The sequence below is a fragment of the Lontra canadensis genome, unplaced genomic scaffold (genome assembly GCF_010015895.1).
Source record: "Lontra canadensis isolate GAN:19392208 unplaced genomic scaffold, GSC_riverotter_1.0 scaffold38, whole genome shotgun sequence".
Lineage (NCBI taxonomy): Eukaryota > Metazoa > Chordata > Mammalia > Carnivora > Mustelidae > Lontra > Lontra canadensis.
Genome location: NW_022631032.1, coordinates 13,993,399 through 14,014,216, shown reverse-complemented (window position 1 = coordinate 14,014,216; position 20,818 = coordinate 13,993,399). Strand labels below are relative to the sequence as shown.

General features: G+C 49.5%; 1 protein-coding gene across 1 annotated transcript in view; it reads right to left on the bottom strand.

Moving 5' to 3' along the window:
- RAB6B (RAB6B, member RAS oncogene family) overlaps window positions 1-20,818 on the bottom strand; it is a 56,216-nt gene that overhangs the window by 12,777 nt on the left and 22,621 nt on the right. The window contains exon 2 of the mRNA XM_032869669.1: window positions 16,331-16,389. Coding sequence (XP_032725560.1) covers window positions 16,331-16,389 — 59 coding nt within the window. The remainder of the gene's footprint in view (window positions 1-16,330; window positions 16,390-20,818) is intronic.

The window sequence follows — 20,818 nt, the reverse complement described above, 5'->3', positions numbered from 1 at the left end:
AACTAGAAGTGCTACTCCAGTGAACAGATGGGCCAGATGGGCCATAAGAAAATGAAACAACCTTATTGCTGATATGGAGAAAATGTTAGTGGTCTGAATAGAAGATCAGACCAGCCACAACATTCCCTTAAGACAAAGTAAAATATGGAGATAAGCCCTAATTCTCTTCAATTCTATGAAGGCTAAGAGAGATAAGGAAGCTGCAGAAGAAAACTTTGAAGTCAGCAGAGGTTTTAAGGGAAGCAGCCGTCTCCATACATCAAAGTGCAAGGGGAAGCAGCCAGTGCTGATGTAGAAGCTGCAGCAAGAGATCCAGAAGCTTGAGCTAAGATAACTTGCAAAGGTGGCTGTGCTAAGTAACAGATTTTTAAGGTAGACAAAGCAGCCTTACGCAAAGATATCATCTAGGGTCATCTAGCTAGCTATTGACTGGCTGACTGATTTGAGAGAGAGAGAGAGAGAGCACGAGTGAGGGGGAGGGGCAGAGGGAGAAGGAGAAGCAGGCTCCCCACTGAGCAGAGAGCCTAATGTGGGGCTCTATCCCAGGACCCTGAGATCATGACCTGAGCTGAAGGCAGATGCTTAATCAACTGAGCCACCCAGGTGCCCCTAGGGCTTTCATAGCTAGAGAGGAGAAATCAGTGCCTGACTTCTAAGCTCCAAAAGATAGGCTGACTCTCTCGTTAGGGGCCAGTGCACATGGTCACTTTAAGTTGAAGCCAGTGCTCATTTACCATTCCAAAATCCTAGGGTCCTAAAGAATTATGCTAAATCTACTCTGTCTGTGCTCTATAAATGGAACAATAAAACATGAATGACACACCTATTTACAACATGGTTTACTAAATATTGTAATACTAATACTAATACTAAATGTTGAGACCTACTGCTCAGCAAAAAGGATTCCTTTCAAAATATTATTGCTGATTAACAATGCACCCAGTCATCCAAGAGCTCTGATAGAGATGTAAAATGAGATTAATGTTGTTTTTGTGCCTGCTAACACAACATCCATCCTGCAGCCCATGGACCAAGTTGTAATTCTCACTTTAAAGTCTTGTTACTTAAGAAATACATTCTGTAAGGCTTTAGCTGCCACAGATAGTGATTCCTCTGATGGATCTGGGCAAAGTAAATTGAAACCTTCTGGAAAGAACTTACCATTCTAGATGCCATTAAGAACACTTGTGATTCATGGGAAGAGGTCAAAATATAAACATTAACAAGAGGTTGGAAGTTGATTCCAGCACTCATGGATGACTCTGAAGGATTCAAGACTTCATTGGAGGAAGTTAACTGCCAATGTGGTGGAAATAGCAGGAGATCTATAAATGAAGCCTGAAGATGGGACTGACTTGTTGAAGTCTCACGAAAAACTTGAACGGATGAGGAGTTGCTTTTTATGGATGAGCAAAGAAAGGGGTTTCTTAAGATGGAATGTACTCCTGGTGAAGATGCTGTGGAGATTGTTGAAGTGATGACCAGGGACTGAGAATACCACATAAACTGAGCTCATAGAGTGGTGGCAGAGTTTGAGGGCACAGACTACAATTGTGAAATAAGTTCTACTGTGGGCAAAATGCTATCAAACAGCATCACATGCTACAGAGAAATCGTTTATCAATGAGTCAACTGCTGTGACAAACTTCCTTGTTGTCTTATTTTAAGAGCCACCCCAACTTTCAGCAATCACCATCCTGATCAGTCAGCAGCCACCAAAAGTGAGGCAAGACCCTCCACCAGCAAAATGATTACTACTTGCTGAAAGCTCAGATGATGGTTAGCATTTTATAACAATAAAGTTTTTGAAATTAAGTTATGTATGTTATTTTTTAGTCATAATGTTATTATATGTTTAATAGATGACAGTGTGGTATGAACATAACTTCTATATGCACTGGGAAACCAAAAAATTCATTTGCTTCATACTGTCATGGTCTGGAACCCAAACCTGCAGGTATCTCCAAGGTATACCTATTTTTGCAATGTCTGCTATGCAATAAAACAAGGTTTAGGCAAGTGAAGAGGAGGAAATTCAAGTCATAATCAAGAAAACAGACCCCCAAATGAACCAGATGCTGGATGTGCAGAGAAGGGCTTCAAAATCCTTGTTATATATATGTTAAAAATACAAAGGAAAAGATGAATGATGAATTTCAAGAGATACATGGAAATTCTAAAAACAAAAACTGAAAATCTCAACACTACAAAATACAGTACCTGAAATAAAAACGCACAGGATTTCTGTAACAGCAACTCGAACGCTGCAGAAGAAAGGTCAATGAACTTGAAGACAGGCTAAAATGAACTGTTCAAACTGGAGCACAGTGAGAAAAAAGATACAATAAAATGAAGTCTCCTGAACAACTAGGACAGTATCAAGTGATCTGCTATACATGCAATTGGTGCCTCATAATGAGAATAGACAGAATCAGCAAAAAGATTTTTGAAAAAATAAGTTAAAATTTTCTCCAATTTGGTTAGAAACATCAACCCATGGTACCAAGAAGTTCAGTGAGCCTAAAACATGATAAATACAAAGAAAACCACACATGGGCCTGTCATAGTCAAATTACTGAAACCAAAGATACAGAGAAAACCTTGACAGCAGTGAGAAAACAGAAAGACACATTATGTACAAAGGAATAATGCTGAGAATGATGGTTGATTTCTCATCAGAAACAATGGAGGACTGAAGACAGTGGAAAAGAATCAAGTTCCAAAAGAAATAGTATCTCCGCCACCATTATGTCAGCCTACGATTCCACAGCCAGTGTCACTTTTGTTCAGAAATGAAAAACAAAACATTTTCAGATAAGGGAAAGCTGTGATAATCTGTCAGCAGTGGGTCTTAATTAAGAGAAATACTTTAGGCTAAAGGGAAATGTCACAGAGGGACATTTGCATCTTTAAAGAAGGAATAGAAGAGTACCACAAATGGTAAATCTATGGGTAAATATAAAAACAGGTGACATATCCTTGATTACCACCTAACTTCCATCCATATCAGCAATAGTTCATAACATTCTCCCCTCTTCTTCTGTCCTCAGTGTGGCTCCCTCTCAGAAATGGCCTCAAATCCTACTTTTCAACATTATTTATAAAGCACTTCAATTCCTTGTGTTTACCTTTAGTACAGTAACAGGGGTAAGCACGGTACGATGATGAAACATCCGAGTACTTAGCCTTTGCCAGCTATCCTGCAGAGCGCTTGACATGCCCTACTTCATGTACTCCTGATAACCTCTGTTATGAGCTATGTTCCTCAGTATGTGAACGCCACTGCTAAGACACCTGAGTATGAGAGGTGCTAAGTCACTTGCCCACGGTCAACAGCTGCAAGTGGCAGAATCAGGACTGAAAAGGGTATTTGCAAAATTGTCTACAAGTGTCCAGCCCTACCCCACATCCCTCTGGACTCTGAGTGTTTGTTCCTCCTGTTCAAAGCCAGCCTTTCCCTGTGGGTCCCCTTGTCCCTGGCCCCCTCCTGCCAGATGATGCTCTGTAAGCCATCTCCTTTCTGTATTTTCAATCTTTCATGCACTACTCACTCTTTGCCTTTGTCCAAGAAGTATTCTCAGAAATCTCATGTCCCTGTCACTAAATGTTTCTCTAGCTACTCTTCAAGTGAAATGCTTTCTGGAAAAGGACCCCAAACCCAGTCTCCCCTTCCTCCCCTCCCACCTGCTGCTTGACTAGGGTGGTATGGCTTCTGTCCTCTGACCACTGAAGCTGCTCTTGCTATGGTCTCCAGGAGCCATTTCATCTCCAAACTGTAAGGACACTTGCAGGCCAAGCTCTACTTGATGCCCTTGACCCTGATGCTAATCCGTTTCCCTGGCACACCTCCTTCCTTTGCATTTCATGATACTACTTCTTTCTGGCTTCCCTGCCTCTCTAACTGCTGTTCCTCATTGATCTCTCATAGGAACTTGTTCCTTTCTCTAACATGTTGCTTGTCATTCCCTGTCCTGTGTCAGGGGACCTCATTACTCTCCCAGCTTCAGTCCACATCCTGGGCCTTACCTCTGTCCTGCACCCCAAGTCCAGGCATCCAGCTGTTCACTAGACATCTCCCTAGACACAGTGTGTCCCACACAGAGCCCACCATCTCCCTCCAAACCAGCTTCAATTCTCCTCCCTCCATGAACAGCACTGCTACCACCCCAGGTACCCAAGCCTCTGGGAGCCCTCCCGAGTCTCTGCTGGTTGCCTGCTCTCTCGTCTGCTCCCTCATGTCAGAAGAATCACTGAGCTGATGGCTTCACCCGGGAGCATTTCGCCTCTCTGTTCTCAGCATCCCCCCAGCACTGCCCCGGTTCAGACCTCCAATTTCTCTACCTGAATAACCTCAACATCTTTCTAACTGGTCTCTCTGCCCTCAGGCTCTCCCCCTTATAACTAATCTGTCATCCAGCATGAGGGTTAGCTTTCTAAAACATAAATCTGATCACTTCCCTCCCCACTGTCCCTAGGAAACAGTCTAAATGCTTCACTTGGTCTACAAACAGTTCAGGGCCTGCCCTCACTTCCTCTCGTGTCCAGCTGTTACTTTATACTTTACTGACCATGGTCTGGTCAAGACACCACACACACAAGTCACTTTGCGTTTCTAAGTGTTATCTCGTGCTGTTCCCTCCTCAGAATGTTCTTCCATGTGGCTAAAACCTATTCAGATTCAGCTCCTCTGCAAGTCCTGTTCTGCAAGTCACTTTCTGCACCCTCAGGTTGGCCCCAGGGCCCCTCATTTAACAGTTCCTATATGAAACAGGGAAGATCTCATACCAGTCAGTCTCTCCTACCGGCCAGGGATTCAGTGATTCTCAACAGGTAGTACATGGGCCACTTGCTTGAGACCAGGATTCCAGATAAGCCTACGGTAACTCATTTGTGCAGGGAAGTTTTGCAAACAACTGCCTAGTCTCTGAGCTTGCGCTGTCATCAGCCTGAGAAGGCTGTGGCATCCAGAAGGAGGGGCACGTTCCCTCCCTGGAGTGAGAGACAGAGGGAGATGCCCATGTATGCGGATGGTGCTGTTCATGAGGAAACCAAGGCTCACCCAGAAACCGAGGTCACACAGGTGCCCTGTGTGGCAGAAGCAGGATGTGAACGCAGGTCTCCGGGACTGCAAAGCCTCTGCTTTTGACTACTTGGCTGTACTCTCTCTGCTTCCTGAAATCCCTTCATTTCTGAAGCTGTCACTGTGCCCTGAAGCTGTCACTGGGTTTGCATGGGGGTCACATCTCGTCTGGCTTCTTATTGTCAGACTCTTATGGTCATTAGCCATAATAGCTCAGCAGAGCCCACTTAAGAGGAACTTCATTTGCATTTTAACGAGAACTACAAAAGAAGGCTCTCTAAGGAGGGAGCAACAACAAGAACTTTAAAGATGGCCTTGGCTGGGCCTTGGTTACCAGGAAATCTCTAGCTCCCTGGCATCATCTATTTTCCCAGACACAAGGCACAAGTAGTTGGCCCCACACCACCACCAGCTGGAGTCCGTCTCTCTCAGGCCCTGGGCAGCTCCTTCCTGGCAAACACTGCGAGTAAATAATAACTCATTCACTTTCTCATCCTCGAATGTCTACTAATTGTTAGGCCCAGAGCAGAATGAGCCCCTGTCCCTGCCCATGAGGACCCACTCCCTCCCCCAGAACGCTCTTCCCCATGGTTAATGCCTATTTAGAGTTTCAGATTAAGCCTTGAACTTCCAACCCTGTAGAGGAGCTAAGATTACAGCACACAGAACTGTGGTCCTTGATAGATGGAAAGGACCAGTGCAGTGAGGACTCTAAGAGAAAGGGGACCCTGATTCTGATTTCCTGAGGCAAGATGAAGGAACTATACAAGTCCTCGAGTGAATACGAACTTTCCAGCAGGTGAAAATGGGGGTGTAGTGGAGGATGGGAAATGTGGGGAGAAAAGTCCCAGATGGAGGGAATGGGAGAGTTCTGATTTCCGTCACGGCAGAGCTCCTATCAGACCAAGCCTCTTGCAGATTGCTATCATGAACTCTGAACAGAATACAACCAACAACTATCTGAAGGCACCGCAAAGGGACCCAAAGCAGGTAGAAACTGGAGGGGAGTCAACTTAAAAAAAGGGAACCCAACCCTGGGTGAGATTCTTGCTTTTATGACTGAGGGCAGCCCTGGTTGGAGCCCAGGGGTCACTAAAATTTGGCAAGAAACCCACAGTCTTGCTATTTGAGAAACAAGTCAGATCCCAAAGCTACCACAACAGCCAGAAAATGTGGGAAATCCTAAACATGAGAAAGCCACAGAGAGGGCACTCCAAAGTCTACATATGAAAGCTGCCCAAATCTCTGACTGACCCAAGCAGACCCCAGGCAGCCTACCTAAAACTGAAAACAAAACAAAGCAAACAAATCTGATAAAACTTTAAAACTCGGTGCCTACTACACGGAAGAAAATGGAGAAATTGTGTCCAACCAATACTCTTCCGAAGGAAGAAACATAATCCACAGTCTAAATTACCGTGTGTAGGATAAATCTTGATGTACTCAGCATGTTTAGTGCAAACCATATTCAAGGAAAAAGAGAACAGGTGGAGACCAACACTGAGGTGACCCAGAGTTTAAAGTAGCAGAGTTTAAAGTAGCAGGACTTAGAGTAGCTAATATAATTGTGCTCAAGTATATAGAGAAATATGCTCAAGGCGCAGATTTTAAGAAAATCCCAGCAGAGAAAGAGAAACTATAAAAGAGAACCAAATACAAACTTAGAATTGAAAAATAAGTATCTGAAATCCTAAAATCACTGGTAGGTTTGACAGCACATGGCAGCTGGAACAGCGAATGTGAAAACAGAACAACAGAAATTATCTGACAGGATGATGGGGGACACCGAGCAAAAACAACAATTAGCCACCCAGGCAGAATCCTCTGTGATTCCCTCTTACCTGCCACAACCCACACTCCCTCTTGAAGGCCAGCACGTGTCACAGAGGGGGTGTGTGTTGATGGGAATGTGTGTGTGTGTGGGTAGACCCCGGCACAATGGAGATACACCTGTGTGCATGCAACTACGTATTCATTTGCAGGTATAAGTATGTGTATGCAGGTAGGAATGGGTGTGGTGTGCTTGTGTGGGTGAGTGTGGGATGGGGAGAGTCACTTCTGCTTTGAAGGTGAAGCCCAGATCCACGCTATGCCCACAGCCCTTGTGCTGCCAGGAGGCTCAGAGGCTGGAGTGATCAGGAGCCTTCATAGGCTCTTGGGGAGGGGGCAAGGGCAGATTTCTGCCAGCAAACGCAGGCTTCCTTCGGTGCCTCCCTGGGCTGACCATGACCAGTTCCAGAAGCTGCAGCTAGCAAAGTGCCCCACCTTTGCCAAACAGACCTGGGTGGGATCATGTGCTGTTTTCAGTGACCTCTGCCAGTGCTCTGTGATGGGCTGGGAAAAACACTGGATTGGGAACTTCTTCTCTCTAAAATGGGGATTATCATAGCCTCCTTGAAGGACTGCAGATCACATGAGTTAGACTACACACAGGTACTCTGCACTCGTACACACGGTACGAAAATGAAGGCTGACCAACTGACCAGAGCATTTCTGAGAAAAGTAGTAAAAACCTGCCACGGAGAAGACCCTCCCTCCCATGTTTCTCAGACTTGGCTCTTGGAAATACATCCCCATGCGGTGACCTACAGGACAAAGGTAAACTGTAATCAAGTGTTTCTGAGAAAGGCTGCATGTTCTAACTCCTAGTGGAGAGCCATAAAACACGCTGGCGCAGTAAAGTTTCTGAGAAGTCCTGCACTGAAGGAACATGAACAATTACACGGAACCCAACATTTCCCAAAGCTCCGTTGCTCTAGAAAACTTTGTGCCTATAATCCTTATTAACATCCCTTATTAATAAACTAGTGTTCCCAGGGCTGTAGGAAAGGCTGACTGGATTCTAAAGGAGACCACATCTCTCTTCCAGCTTGTCATGAAGTCTGAGTCAAAGTATGCATTCTCTGTTCTTCATTTCCTCTTATAAATAAATTAGTCTTGCTGGTAACTATGCCACAGGAATGCAAAGAGGATATCAAGACACATGAGCGGCAGGCTTGATTTCAGGGGCTCTCCTTCCAGTCCATGATCCCCATGGACTCAGCTGTGAGTCCTCAGCTGTGCTGCCTGCTGCCCGTCCCCCAGGAGGATGGGCTGCGCTCTGCACTCCACTATTTATTCCTGTAGTATCATGCTTACAAAATGCACTACTTATGAAAAATGGCAGGCATTTCATTGTACACAAACTATGAGAAATCTTAACAAACACAGATTTCCCAGCTGCGTCTACAACTTCAGAAGAAGGTGGTACTGCACAGTGTCAGCGGGGGCTCAGACACCGTGCAGAATGATGGTCCGTTGTACATCTCCCTCTGCACAAGACAGCCACTGGCCCAGTGGATCCCCAAGAAAAGAGATGTTTCCTAAGGCAGTTGTTGACATCTTTTTTGTTGTGTGCTTCTATGATGAAATATAATTTTGCATCCACGTTCTGGCAAGACACAGTAATAAAGTCTGCAGTGGAAATCTGCATGCTGATTTGCATAAATTGACTCAAGACTCTTCTCAGGAAGAGAAATCTTGAAAAGAAGTGTGTGTGTGTGTCTTTTTCTAGCGTTGGCCAGGCCTTGGCCCATGGCTGGGGAAGCATCCACAAGTGGCAGAAAGCAGCTGGGCATGACAAGCCCTTGACAATGAAGCTGCTGTCTGTGCTCTGCACCAACCATCAGATGAGAGTATAGGGTAGAGTCATGCAAATTAGCATGCAAATGAGGCTGGCAGAACTACAGATTCAGACTGGCAAGTGGGCGCTGTGGGGGAAGGAGGCGGCAGCCTCTGGAAAACATGCTGGTCAGGGTCTGTCCTTGCCAGCAGCTCAGCACTGCACTCTGGGGGAGCCCAACGCTGACTCAGGAGACCACGGCACAGGTACCTGGCTTCTTTCAGCCACTTCAGCCTCAGAGTCTGCACAGTCTGGGGGCCACTGTCTTCCCAGTGGAGAGTGGCTTGTGCCTGTCACCACCCAATTTAAGTATCTGTATCAATTGGTCTTTTATCTCCTGTGGTCTGAAAGGTCAACCAAACAGTATGTACCTTCTGATTTATATAGGGGTTAAATTTCATCAGAATCAGTCAATCCCTTCAAAGCCATACAGATGGCCAGGGATGTGTGGCCTGAGGGCCACAAAAGGGTCCAAGCACAAAAGCCCTCTCCTTAACAGGGCGAAAGATGCTCCAAGTGGTGGACTTTTGAGGGTGTCTAAGAGCCATCTAAGGGTCACCTACAAAGTGAACAGGACAGACTGCTGACATCTGGGGCAGAGAATGGCATCATGAGCCCCTTTAACTTACAAAGCATAGCAGGCACTATTGGTGGACTCACCAATACCTACCAGTCACCTCTTATTCCTCTACTTGCCTAAAGAAGGTCATGGTGATCTTCTGCTCTCCCAGCCTCTCCAGAGGCTAAGGGTGATCGGGTGACCCAATTCTGGCCAATAAGACTTAAGCTGCAGTCTGCTAGAGGGCGAGGGCATTCCAGGGAAGGACTTGCTTTCCCTTTCTGCCCTGAATGCAGAGGTGATGTCTGGAGCAGCAACAGCCAGCCTGCATGCAGATGAGAACCCACATAGCAGAAGGAGCACCAGAGTGGAAGCCAGAGCCCAGGGACGACAGCACACTTGTGCAGCGGTGCCCCTGCAGGTCCCCCCCCGTGACTGCGTGCACCTGGAAAACTTCAACCCCTCTTCTCAAGCCACCATTAGTCAGCATTCCGTACTAGGAGGGGACCGCATTCCTAATTTGTATATGCTCAACAGAAGAGAGGCAGGAAGAGGAGAGGAGGGCAGGGAAGACAAGAGGTCAGAGCCAGGGCAGGTGTACCCGCAGTCCAGAACCAGATCATTTCCAGATGGAGCACGTGGGTGACCGGTGGCACCCCAGCGGGTCTCTGAAGGCATGGTCATCTTGCCAAGCGGCCTGGCGTTCAGGGACATTTTGCTGTATAGGACTGTTGCCTCCCATTTTGACCACAGGACTTAATGTTTCCAAAGACGGAACCCCAGTCTATGAACATAATAAAATCATCAGGTTGCTAGAGTTAAGTGAGGACTTGAGGTCCAGGTCCTGCCAGAAGCACAGCAGCACCTGGCAGAGCTGCCAATCCCTGCCCGGGGGTAAACGCAGGGACGTGGGGATGGGGGCACGATGTCCTAGGCAGACACTCCATTAGGGAGGTGTTGTCAGCACCATCTCCTCACTATTGGCCTAGCGGGAGGTAGAGCCGTTGCTATTGTTGGTGCGTTGTTGTTCAGTTCTGTTTCCCTACAGAGTATACTCTGACACACATCTATGCCAATGGTACTGTCAGCCTGTGGTTTTCCATCATCTAGACTTCAAGACCCACGTGATGAGCTATGGTCGAAATACAAATGATCCACATTCTTACCGCTAAAGTTAGAGGCAACTGGTCTAGGTCATACAGGGGTTAAATCCTATCCAAATCATTTCCAGGTTAAAAGAGAATGCAATACTGAGAAAGTAGGAAGCCAGCCCAGAGTCTCTGAGCTAAGTGACAGAGCTGGGCTCTTACCCCAGACCTCCTCAGCATGCAGCATCATTCTGGAGGAGAAAGAGCGAGCTGAGGTAAGAGGGAACGTGCTGCATCTGTCTCCTGGGTGTGTGGCCCCACTCGGACCACCTCTACCATGGGCAGAAGATCCTATCCCAGTCTTCCCCAGGTGCTGGGCGGTTACCAGAACACCCCATGTGGATGGGCGGCATCTTAGATTCTGTGAAGAGAGGCCCTCCGTCTGGTCCCCCACCTCCTTTCTACACTCCAACCCACAACTCATCAGTTCTTAGGGCTTCAGGAATCCAGCTTCCACGCAACCATTCAAGGGTCCACCCCATGTATGTCATTTTCAAACACCTTCCCTTGGCTGTTCCATTATTCCTTCCCACTCAACTCTTCGTTTTTCTTGGTGCTGATGGCACTGATGGTTTTCCTGGGTATCTAGACAGAAACCTAGGGCCCATTTCAGCCTCTCCCTCTTCTGCATCCCATGGACTTTCTCTGTTCGTTCATACCTTCCACTGCCCTTGGTGTTTCTGTCCTTGGCCCAGGCCCCTCACTCACCGCCCATGTGGCCCTGCATAACTGCTCCATTACATTCCTCCCTGCTCTGCCCCACATAGTGGCATCCAAGTCTGTGTGAGTCCCACCTGCAGTCATCACCCCTGCCCCAGCCCAGCGCTCCGCATCCGTCTCCTGCAAACTCTGAAATCTTTGATCCCATCAGTGCCCACAGCAGGAACCTTCAATAGCTCTCTGTTTCCTGCCTCCTGAGCCCAAGTCCCTCTGAGTTTCCAGGGCCTTCCCCAGGCCCAAGCATCCACGCACGTGTATCCACGAGGCAGGGCAGGCTCAGATCCTAGGGCCCAGGGCTATTGGGGGCAATAAAAATATTTTTTGACTTTTAATTTCTTTGAAAATCAAGAGAAAACAACATAATAAAAATATATAATAATGAATCTAGTTGGGATTACATGTTCTCTTAACAGCAGCTATAAAATATAATTTCATATATACATATATATGTATATATATATTTAACAAAGGAAGGAACAAAGTACCCATAAAGGCAAAAGTGCATAAGGTCCATGAACATCAAAATGCAGCCTGCCAACAACCCATCCAAAGGCCCCACCCTTATCCTCCACTGCCATAGGCAGACCCCTACACACACACACACAGAGTGACGGATCATCACACTTGGGATTTCCACAAGGGCTTCTCCTTCAGCAAATAATCATTCCTCCCTCCAGCACAGCTACAGTCAAACTGTCCCACGCTCCCCTGCAGGACCTTCTGTGCCCACCAGAACAGCCACCAACCCCTGCCTTGTCTGAAGCTCCAGACGGTGCTGAGGCCCAGGCCAGAAGGTCTGGTCCCCACTGGGATCAGACTGGGAGGTGCTGTAGTGGGCTGAAGAATGTCCCACCCCAAATTTATGTCCACCTGGAACCTCAGAATGGGACCTTATTTGGAAATACGGTCTTTGCAGATGTAAGCAGTTAAGAATCTCAAGATGAAAAACCACCCCGCATTTAGAACAGGCCTCTCAGTCTAATGAGCGCTGTCCTTTTAGGAAGAGGAGAGGACACACAGAGGCCCAGAGAGGAGAAGGCTGCATGAAGACAGAGGCAGGGACTGGAGCTTCGCAGCCTGACAACAAAGGTCTGCGGCCTACAGCTGCCAGACACTGGGGGGGAGAACTTCAGAGGGAGTGTGGCTCTAGACTTCCGGCCTCCAAGACAGTGAGAAATTAAATTCTGTTGTTTAAAACTACTCAGTTTGTGGTCATTTGCTCTGGCAGCCCTGGAAATAAATCCAGAGCCCAGAGGTGAGAGGAAAGCCTCCGGCAGAGCGGCCGACAACAACAGTGCAGATGGCTGAGGGGTGAGGGGCTCCTCGGGCATCCCTCGGCCTGTGCCGGCACAGTAGTCACTGCTGTTCTGTTCCTTTCCCAGAGGCTCTGTGGGATCCCCGGAGTGACCCAGCATGGGCCAAGCCTCTCAGTCCTTCAGGAAGGGTCCTGTGCTCCTGGGGCAGCTGAGTAAGCTCCAGCAGGCCGGGACCCTCTCCTAGGAACAGCCGCTGAGGTCGGCCATCTCCTAAGTTGTGCTGTGGTGGGAGGTCTAGGGACAGGCCGCTGGCTCTGGCCTTGGCTAGAAGGTCATCTCAGTCACCTCAGAGATTCAAAATCACTACTGCCTGAGCCAGCCTATGGATCTCCGGGCCATCTCCGCCATAGGTGATGTTAAGGTACAGCCAAGACAGAGAGCCTCTGAGGGACCCATGAGAAACCCCAGAAGAGTACTGTTCCCAAATCCTGGTCTCCCCTCCCAGTAGCCGCCGCAGGGGCGTGAAACCTCTCATCATGGCGCTAGTGCAGGTTTCCAAAAGGTGGCCCAAGAACCAGGCCTGCAGGTGTGTTTCTTTGGGCCTAGGCAGAGGGTCAAGGCTTATCACAGTGCATGCAGCAGCAGGTGTCTTCTACAGCAACTTTTGAAAGCAGTTTTTTTAGTTGGGGTTCTACGCAAGAGAATTACTGCAGAGTTCATCTCACCAGGCTGTAAGTCTTGATTTGGGGCTTAATCAGGTAAGTGGATTTTGATGGGGGGATGGGAGGGGGGTGGTGAGAGGCTGGTTAGCAAACGTGTCAAGAGGAGAACAAGGGGCTGTGCCAGGCAGGAGTGGCAGGAGACCCCATCTCCTGAGGCCGACCAGCTGAGCAGGTGGCATCCCCTCAAGGCCTGTCAGGCAGACAGGACCCCTCCAAGGGGTGGAATAAGGAAACCCAGCTCTGCATGCCCCTGGTCCTCACAAGTCCTCAGGCCAGCCCCACAGGGCCTCAGGCTTGTCCAGCACCAGACTGAGGGAGGGGGAGGGCTCACGCACTGCCACTCAGGATGAGGTTGAACCCCCTACTCCCTGTCCCCCTGCTGAGGGCAGGGCCAGATTCTGCAGCCAGGCCATTGTCTCCCACTGTCCCTCCAGACACAGAGAAGGCACTAGACAAACACCTGCTGTCAGAATGAGTGGATGAGAAACACAGGGGATGAGAGACAGAGCCAGAGGCATATAAAAGGATGGGAGTGAGGGAGGGATGATTCTGTCCTGGGAACTGAATGTCTCAGCTAATGGGGAGGTACGGGGCTCTGCCGGCTGATGGAGAGGAAGTTTGAGGGGGTTGGTGGGGAGAGGCCAGGGACAACTAGCAACATTCCCCAGAGCCCTTGGGGATCTTGTCTACTTCCCAGATGTCTCAGCCACCATCTTAAGATAAACAAAATAAACAATACCATTTCCCCCTCTTTCTCCAGAGAGTTCATTAAAATGGCCTGTGTATGCACAGAACTGGATCCCTGGCCTCCCAGCCTAATTACCGTTTTAAAGAGCACTGGGAAAGAAATTCTATCATGTGCAATAACAAAGTCAAAAAAGCCTACGGTGGGCAAGGTCTTGCTTCCCTTTGGGCTTTCTCTCCCTTGACGCTAAGACATCTGGCCTCTGTGGCCTCCGGGCCTGGTGGGGTCTGAAAACCAAGGCAGACAGTGCCCCTCCGAGCCGCTCTGGGGCCAGCAGGCACTTGACGCCAGCGATGTCCAGGGCCTGTGCTGGGCCTGCGAATGCAGGAGCAGATCTGAGGGGTGCTGGCCTCAGCCAAACGCAGAGCCCGTCCAAGAATCCAGAGCACACAGGAGTTCCTGTGAACTGGGAGACTAAACGAGGCCTGAGGACAACGTGCTGGGGCAGAGGGCTCCAGAGTAGAGGAAAGGTGGAGGGCCCCACCCACAGAGCAAACAAGTGCTCAGAGTCTTGATGAGCCAGAATACTTTCTCACAGCAGAGAAGCAGAGGGAGAAGGTCATTCCAGCTGAGGTGACACTATGAGCCAAAGTGTGGAGGCATGACTGTTGCTCATGTGGGGAGCAGCAAGCAGAGAGAACCATGGGACCAAAGGGTGCAGGCCAAGCAGCAGGCCATAGGAGAGGACACCGGAGGAGGTAGGAGGAGATTCTAAGAAACTCAAAGGACTTGGGGAGGAGTTGAGGCCTTGATCCATGCCCACAAGGATCACAGTCACTGCAAAGGCCCCGGGGCCACAGTTGCTGCTACCCAGCACCAAGAACAGCAGCCAGCCAAGAGTCCCATTGTTTTCAGTGGGACACCAATGAGAGGCATTATAAATAACTTAGAATTTTTAAAAAATCAAATAATCAAAATAATATCTGCCAGGTCATTTGCATACAAACACGCACACACACAAATAAATGCATATCCGGTTAGACTTCAGAACTGAAGTGTGTTAGAACTGTAATCTCAAGGGAAGACTGACGTGGCAGAACTCCCTTATGGGAGGCCTCTGGGAAGCTCTGGCCTGGAGCGAACACAAAGTGTGGCCAAGTCAGACGTTCTAAAGCCACTACCCAGGGTTTTGCAGAGAATTCAGGGCCCCCTCTGAGAGCCGCATGTTCTTATCCTCTGTCAACTCTTCCCAAGGCCATTAGTTATCTGGTGTTTCAGACATAGCAGAGGAAAAGCAGGGAATTAAAGCAGGCAGAGAAGAGTGTATTTGAGGCAAAGACGACGACTGGTCCTGAGGGAGACAGACAGATTAAGGAGCAGACGCAGACCTGTCATTTGCCTTGAGCTGTGCTCCATATCCTGTGTAAGTCTGGGGAGGCAGAGGGACCTCTTAGCACAGCAGTCCCCAGTTTGTGCCATAAATACGTGTCCTCTGAGGACTCGGGAACAAAAGGATCCCATGATCAAACACCACTGGGAGATCCTGCACACTATATCCCTCTTTCAGCAAATCAAAACCGTCTATCGATGTGGTAAGAGCCTTGAGAAGTCCTGCAGCAGGAAAGTCGATTGACTTTCGTATACCAGGGTTCCCTCTATCTGTATAAGCACTGAACCTTCATCCCTACCTTTCCCTCTCAAGTGACACCAGCTAACATCTCTTGGAACTCAAAGCTTACAGAACCCACTGGCTTAGAAAATGATTACTTGCCCTTTTGTTAAGGAAGAAAATATCTTTTTTTCCCCTTAAACATAGTTGAAATATTTTCAATTTTGTGCATTTCACAAAAAGCTATAGTTGCAGGGGAAACTTCCTTTATCTGCATGATCCTCCAGACTCACCAGTAATGCCAGCAGAGTGCAATGTTAGTGAGTCCCAGGAGCTCAGTCTTTGGGCTGGTTGGCCCCAGACCACTCTCAAGAGCCAGGAGCTACAGAGGTTACTCTGCCCAGCCTCCCGCCTCACAGAGCAGTGCAAGCCCATCACAACCAGCCTCTCCAGAAAGGAAGTACCTCAGCTACTGTGCATATTCACGTGCACACATGCCCCTGTGTGTAGGGGTGAGCCCACATAACCAGGCTTGAGGAGCAAGTTCTCTTACTGCTCTAATTTTCATTTCCCTCATTTTACATCTTGCCTATCCACTCTCCTCTACATGATGACACTCCAAGTAACCAAACAGTGTGGTGGTTTAGACCTGCCCACGGGGAGCAAGAGAACAGAGACTGAAACGTGTCCTCTCTGTTTCTAGAATTTTCCTCTTGGAAGTGTCTCCTTTATCAAGGTCTGGATTTTCAAAAGGGCTCTGGATCTTTAGTGGGCCAGGCCCAGCGCACAGAGAGGAAGCTCTTCCGAGACAAAACAGATGCTGGCATGGTGCCCAAGCGGTCATCCCGGCTGCAGACACGGTGGGGAGGCAGGGGCACCCAGGACCTCACCTGGTATGTGTTGTCGAAGCTGTCGTACATGAACCGCGTGATCAGAGACGTCTTCCCGACTGCAAAACAAGAACAAGAGAGGGGTTCAGCTGGAGCAGGTATGCTAGACTCCTCTAAACACGTATCATGTGAAGCAAATGGATAAGGAACCAAAAAAGCCTAGAGGAAAGGAGGAAATGTCCCACGTGGGTGTCCCATGGTGAGGTGGCCAAGGCTCCACCAGGTGGGCTGTAGGGGAGTTCCTGCCAGAACCAAGCAGGAGGCCTCCCCTGCCCGGAGAAGTCTCACCGCCCACACCCAGGTCTTCTTTGACCCCCAGAAGCTATATATGAACAATCAGAGCAAGCCGGTGCAAGACAAGATGCCGTGCTCACTTGGGCCCGCGTCCGCCTGGAAATACATCCCTGCCATTGGCCACAAGCTGGGGTGGAGGCATGCTCTTTTCCCCCATTCACTCAGCCTGGGGACTGGTAAGGAGGATGGCTTTCCAAGGAACTGGAGGGGGGCAGCGGAAGTAAATGGACTACCCCCTAGTGGCTCAAGGGCAGGACTGGTTTTTGTAGTGTGTGCCTGAGGGTCTAGCTCCTCACAGGATGTTTAACATCCTTGGAGCCTGCCACATAAGTTCTGGCAGGATTCCTAGTCACGTGTCAATCCAGGACCCCCCTCCCACATTTACAGAAGCCCTCTGAGGGGCAGTAACACCCCCCAAACAAGAACCACTAGCATGGCTGAGAGAAATCAGGTGAGGCTCTTGGGAATTCCACAAATGCTGCTAATTTCCCAAACTGCAGGGCTGGGTTTCCGACCTAACCCTGTGCAGGTCCCCTGGGGCCTGGCAGGGGCAGAAATACCTATGGCTGCGTTTCTCATTCTCTGGGAGGGGAGGAAGGGTGACAAAGGAACAGCTGTTAGGTCAGACCCAGCACAGACTCCCTCTCTACACTGTCCCATCACGTCTCTGCCATGGGCCTGGGAGGCTCGGAGGGGAGACTAGCCCAGCTGAGCTTGGCTCAGAGCCCCTCCTGCTCTGGGCTGCTGGAGACAGATGACCCTGGCAGGGAAAGCAAGAGAGTCAGCTCCTAAAGGTTCTCTATTCTGCCTCTCCCTGATTCTTTGGTGGGATGTCCTTGGGCTGGGCCTGGTCGGGGGCTGCTCACTGCCTGGATGGAGCAGGGCAACCCAACTTGGCTCCTCTGGGAAGGGTCCTTTGCCAGTTTTGCAGTCAAATGCTCTACCACTGAGCTATACCCCGCCTTTGCCAGTTTTGAAGCCTTAGTACTACACCATGTAAGAGACAAGCAACCATATTCCAACAGCCAACATTTCTAAGGGAAAGGCATCGTCTTCTAGCCAGAAGGCACGTCTGACAGACTGGGGCAGATTTAGATGGCCCCATCTTTGACCCAGAAGTGATTAGCTGGATTCAAATCCTAGCTGGGGTGCTATTTAGCTGTGTCATTTTGAAGTGGCCACAGCTCCTATGGACCTCAGTTCCTCATTTTAAAGTGGGTACAATAACAGCAAAGACTTCAAAAAGCAGTGTTAAGAATTAAATAAAACAGAGGAGTGCTGGGCACATAAGAAATGCTTAAAAGTAGAAGGAGGCAGAAGGCAACGGAGATATTGAGATAATTTCTAGAATATCAGATTAAAAAAACACTATCACAGCCACTGGCTTGACCTTGCCCATCATATGTCTCTTCGTTTGGCTGTTTCTGATTTGCATCCTTTATTTAATCAAACTATAATCGTAAGTAGAACTCTTTCCGGAGTTCTGTGAGTTGCTCTGATAAATTATGGAACCTGAGGAGGCTCTGCGGCCAGCTGGTCAGTGTGGTGTCCTTGGGAAGCCCACTTTTGGCTGGCGTCTGAAGCGGGGGGCAGTCTCACAGGGCCATGCCCTTGAACGGGGGATCTGAGGCCAGCCCTAGTTGGTAGTGCCAGCTCATATCCCAGCTGGCGTCACAAGAGCCACATTTCTATCCCAAATATCTCTGGCATGAGCAGTAAAAGACCCATGATGTCTTCTAATCTAACTTGGAACCTGAAAGGTATGAATCCGTTAGGTGCTTCCTAGTTGTTTTAAATCTCCCCTTACCTTTCACATGAAGGTGAGAAATGGAGGTTTCCCGCACAGAAAGGCCTGGCTGGAGAGGGCTAAGGGGACCACAGAGTAAAACCTGGAGCCAGCGAGAGGCAGACAAAATCAAAGAGAACACTGCCACCTTTTCTGAGACAGTGGAAAGTTACCACCTTCTCAGGAAGAGGGGGGTCGCAGGGCGTACTAGTAATTTCCCCAGGTGATGACACACCACATCTCGCATCTCGGGAGAAAGGGGTGAGAGCATCAGGGAGCAGGACGGGGAGAAGGAAGGATGACACCAACTCTCTTCCTGCACTGGGTTTTCCCTGGGGCAGCCAAGCAGGCAGAGAGGAGAGCATGCAATGGCAGAAAGTCACTAGAAGAGTGGGAGGTTCCATGGAGTGGCTGGGAACTTAGAAATCCCTGCTAGGGCTCCAAAGGCCAAGTTACCCATCTCGAGACAACAGCCACAGGCGGTGGAGGAGCACTGGCTGGCTGGGTGACTGCCAGGTGGCAGAAGAATGCCCCGAGACAATAAGTTGTTCCCTGGGGTTGTGCAGGAGGAAATTTTAGGTGTGGAGTCCTGCCAGAGCTTCCTGGCGTTCCCCCGATAACCGTAACGGGCAGCCCCTCCCGTATTTGGAGTGTGCTCCAGGCACGCGTCTGGCAGATTTACCTGATGGCAGTGAGCAGAGGACTCGAGACCCCTCCCCGCTGGAAGCTTGCAGGAATTCTGTACCTGCAGCAACCCCACACCAAGTCCTTAACACGGTTTAGGCCTCAACTCCAAAGCAGGTGCTCACATCAACCTCATTTTCACACGTGTGGAAATGAGTTGACAGCTACTTGCCCAGAGCCAGACTGAGTGGGGTCAGGCTGGAGTGGCCCTCGCCAGGATACAAGCTCCTCTCCCTGACCTGCCTCAGCATCTTGGGGTCACACTGGGTCTCAGGATTTTTCCAGGTCACTGCTACCACCACCATGGATGTCACAGGATTCTGGAAATGGCCCCACCAAGCCAAGGCTCCTTTTCCCTAGGACCAGATAGAGGTGGGGGGCTTTGCCCCCCCTGGGGTCTTGCTTGACCCAATCTGGAAGGTCAGGAACTGGGAAGTGAGAAGCACGAGGTGGGCTCAGCATGTAAGGGTGAGTGAGCTTGAACACCTGGGACCCAGCACTCCACCTCAGGCCTGGACTGAATGACAGGTTCATTACTAATTTATTGCCAAAGGGAATAATTTCCTTCTGTTCCTCCGGGCCCATCTTTCTCATTTCTCAGAGCAGAAGCCCACCCTCTTCACCGCCTCAGAGCTCACCCCAGACCACCCGTACTCTGCCCACAGCTGCCAGGATAATGTGGCTCAGACCCTCCACCCCTGCCCTGGGTGGAAGTTTCGGGACCCTGCAAACGGAGAGCTTGCACCACCCACCTCCTCAGCAGCCTATTCTCTCACTCTCCCCGGGAAGGGTGGCAGGACAGCCGCAGCCGTCACCTGACTGGGCACTACCACTGCGCCAAAGGCGGGGGAGGCCTGCAAGGGGCAGCCACATCGTGCCTCCAACCAGCTCCTGCCGCCTCTGGGAGCTGTCCTCCCCTCGCAGCTCTGTTCTCAAGGTCACACTGTCCCACATGCCTCCCAACAGGAGCTCATGGACACCACTGCAGCAACGCAGAGCTGATTCTGAGGACAAAGATTCAGCTCCACTGGCAGGATTATATTCAATAACCAGGCATATCGTTACTGAGCTCTTCTCTCTGCTCATGGCTAGGCAGTATCTTCTGGTAGTTTAGTCCCACATGATTAAGCAGGGAGATGCATTTTTCCTATTTCAACCAAATGAGGGTGAGAAAATTCATTACTGAGCATCTGCCAGGAGTCTTTACAAAGGAGACCGACTCTCTAACTAGGCTTCTACTCAGTGCCAGACAAGAAATGCACTGCCTAACTTAGGTTCCCTCAGTGAACCCCGATCATGGTCCAGTGGGTTAGTTACTGCCGCAAGGTCACAGAGCAGGTAAGCACTGGAGCTGGGGTATAAACCCAGATCTGCTGCCACCGTCCACACCCCATGCACCACATTGTGCTGGTTTATGGAAAGGCCTGACTGGCAGCAAAGCAGGAGATCGCTAAAAACGGGCCCAGGTGGCTGGGCAGTCAGGAAGGCCACAACGTGGAGGCAGATCAGTTGCCGAGCTGTAGGAGGGTGAGGGAGAATGGGTGTTCCAGGCGGAGAGAACAGTGTGAGGCAAGGCAGAGAGGCAGAGACACAAAACTCATGTGACAAGGGAGGCAATAGATCAAGGGGAGCAGAAATGTGTCTAGGAGCCATGGGGGACACACTGGGAGGTCTCCACATCTGAGTTTTATCTCAGGGAAAATGGAGCCTGACCCTGGGTGAGG